Genomic DNA, 2,085 nt, shown 5'->3' on the forward strand with positions numbered 1-2,085 from the left:
CCCCCAGCCCCATCGATCCACCCCCACCCCACCCCAGGGGCGATTGATAGGGGGCAGCAGCCAGCCCTGCCGTCCCCCTAGCCCCACCTCGGGATGATTGACAGGGCCTTGCCCCCCCCCAAACTGGTAAGCCCCACCCACCGAATGATTGGCATGGCCTTGGCCCCACCCCCTGCAGGGCTGGCCCCGCCCAGAAAGGGGACATGACCCCGCCCAGGGGAGGGGGGGCATGAGGCTCTGCCCCCCCCACCCCTCCCCTCAGACCCACCTGCCTGCTGGCCCCCAGGGCAGCGCGGAGGGCGGCCACCTCCCGGGTCAGCACCCGGTGGGCGGGGTCGCGGCAGGGGCCGGGGCTGGCCTCCAGGGCCCGCCGGGCCTCGGCCAGCTCCTCCCGGGCCCCCGCGGCCTCCTGCTCCGCCTGCGGGAGAGCGAGGGATGGAGGGGCAGCATGGGGACAGTCCCCCTGCACACCCGCACCCACCCCGCCGAGCTCCGCCCCCTCCCACAGCGGCTCCGCCCCCCTCGCTGGGGGGAGGGGGTCACACCCTACCGCAGCAGCCCCCGCCCTGACCTGGAGGAGCTGCTCCCGCAGCCGGTGGATCTCGGAGAGGCTCATCTCGCTGAAGAGATCCGCAACGAGGCCGGGCGCGGGGCCGGGGGAGCCGCAGGGCGGCGGGGCAGYGGCGGCACCGCCGTCACCCTCCCCGTCAGGGTCCCCCAGGCCAGCGGCCGCCTGCTCCCGGCGCCGCTCGCGCTCAGCCGCCAGCGCCCCCAGGGCCTCCTCGAGGCGTCGTTCCGCCTGCGCCCGGAGCTGCTCCTGCTCRGCCAGCTGGGCCCCGGCCTGCGCCAGCTCCTCTGCCCACTGCTGGCCCTCTTGCCGCAGCACCTCCAGCTCTGCCTGACGCAGCAACCAGCAACGGGCTCCTCACCTGACCTGGACATCGGGATTCTCCCCACACAGGCGCCGGTCTCTCCTCACGGGACCTACCTGGTCGCTCCTGAGCAGGGAGACCTGCTTCTGGAGGGAGGCAATCTCCTCCTCCAGGTTGCGGTGCTCCTGCTGGTGCTGGGGCTCTGCTTCCTGGCGCTGCTGCAGTGCATCCCGGAGCTGGGCACGCTCCCTTGACAGCGCTTGGCACTCCTGGGTAGGGAGAAGGGACCTCAGCACCCGCAGGGTGGCCCTAATCCTCCCCACACCATCCCCGTGACCTCCCCTCACCTGCCGCAAGTCCTGTAAGGTCACAGCCAAGCGCTCGTTGTCCACCTGGGCATCACGGAGCTGGCACTGGAGCTGCCGCAGGTCCCCCCGCTGCTCCTCCAGGCGGGCACCCAGCTGGGCCTCTTTGGCAGCAGCCTCCTGCACCAGGGCCTCCTCCCGGCTCTCACTGGCAGCCACTGCCCACCTCTGGCTGCTCTGCGCTTCTGCCAGGGCCTGYGTGGGGAGATGGAGGTATGAAAAAGTGGCATGAGGCCACTATTGTAGTGGCCATCCCCTTTCCCCTGAAGGACGGGCCGCAGTACCTCAGTGGCAAAGGCCAGCTCTGTGCGCAAGGCCTCCAGCTGCCCTTCGAGATCCCTGCAGCGCTGACGGAGCTCGCCGTTCTGCTCCAGCAGAGCCAGCCCGCAGCGGGCCGCCTGCTTCTGGGCCCGCACGGCCTCCTGCAGCTCTGCTGACAGCCGCAGCACCTCGGCACGCAGCCCGCCGCTCTCCTCCTCCTCTGCCGCCATGGTGGGGGGGGGTCCCTTGGGGGTGAGGGGGCCCAGAGACTGTGAGAGGAGCAGCACTGCCCCAGGCAGAGAACTGCCGCCTCCCTGAGGTAAATTAGCGCCCTCAAGGCGGCCCCGTGACTCCCACGCAGAGACAAGTGAGGAAACCACCGCCCTGAGGAGACTGAGGCGGGAGGGGRGAAGGGAGCATCGCCCCCTCCCCCGCCGCGCCCCGCCAATCACAGCGCGGCGACGGAGCACGTGACCGCCCCCTTCCCGCCGAAAACGGCCCGCCGCGCGGCGCTCCCGCCCAATCTCCGCCAATCAGCGCGCGACGGCAGGCGCGTGCGCACCCGCCCGGCCAATCGCTGCGCAGCA

At 71.8% G+C, this 2,085-nt stretch overlaps 1 protein-coding gene across 1 annotated transcript in view; it reads right to left on the reverse strand.

Annotated features, from left to right (window-relative positions):
• Positions 1-1,886, reverse strand: part of LOC146584085 (uncharacterized) — a gene marked incomplete at its 3' end in the record, with an annotated part of 8,722 nt that extends 6,836 nt beyond the window's left edge. The window contains exons 1-5 of the mRNA XM_085325440.1: positions 1,522-1,886; positions 1,220-1,432; positions 989-1,141; positions 572-898; positions 269-418 (exon numbers count right to left, since the gene is read on the reverse strand). Of these exons, the coding sequence (XP_085181566.1) occupies positions 269-418; positions 572-898; positions 989-1,141; positions 1,220-1,432; positions 1,522-1,728 (1,050 nt within the window). The remainder of the gene's footprint in view (positions 1-268; positions 419-571; positions 899-988; positions 1,142-1,219; positions 1,433-1,521) is intronic.
• Between the last annotated feature and the right edge of the window lie 199 nt (positions 1,887-2,085).

The sequence above is a fragment of the Rhea americana genome, unplaced genomic scaffold (genome assembly GCF_003343005.1).
Source record: "Rhea americana isolate MKP2758 unplaced genomic scaffold, rheAme1 scaffold_974, whole genome shotgun sequence".
In the NCBI taxonomy this organism is placed as follows: domain Eukaryota; kingdom Metazoa; phylum Chordata; class Aves; order Rheiformes; family Rheidae; genus Rhea; species Rhea americana.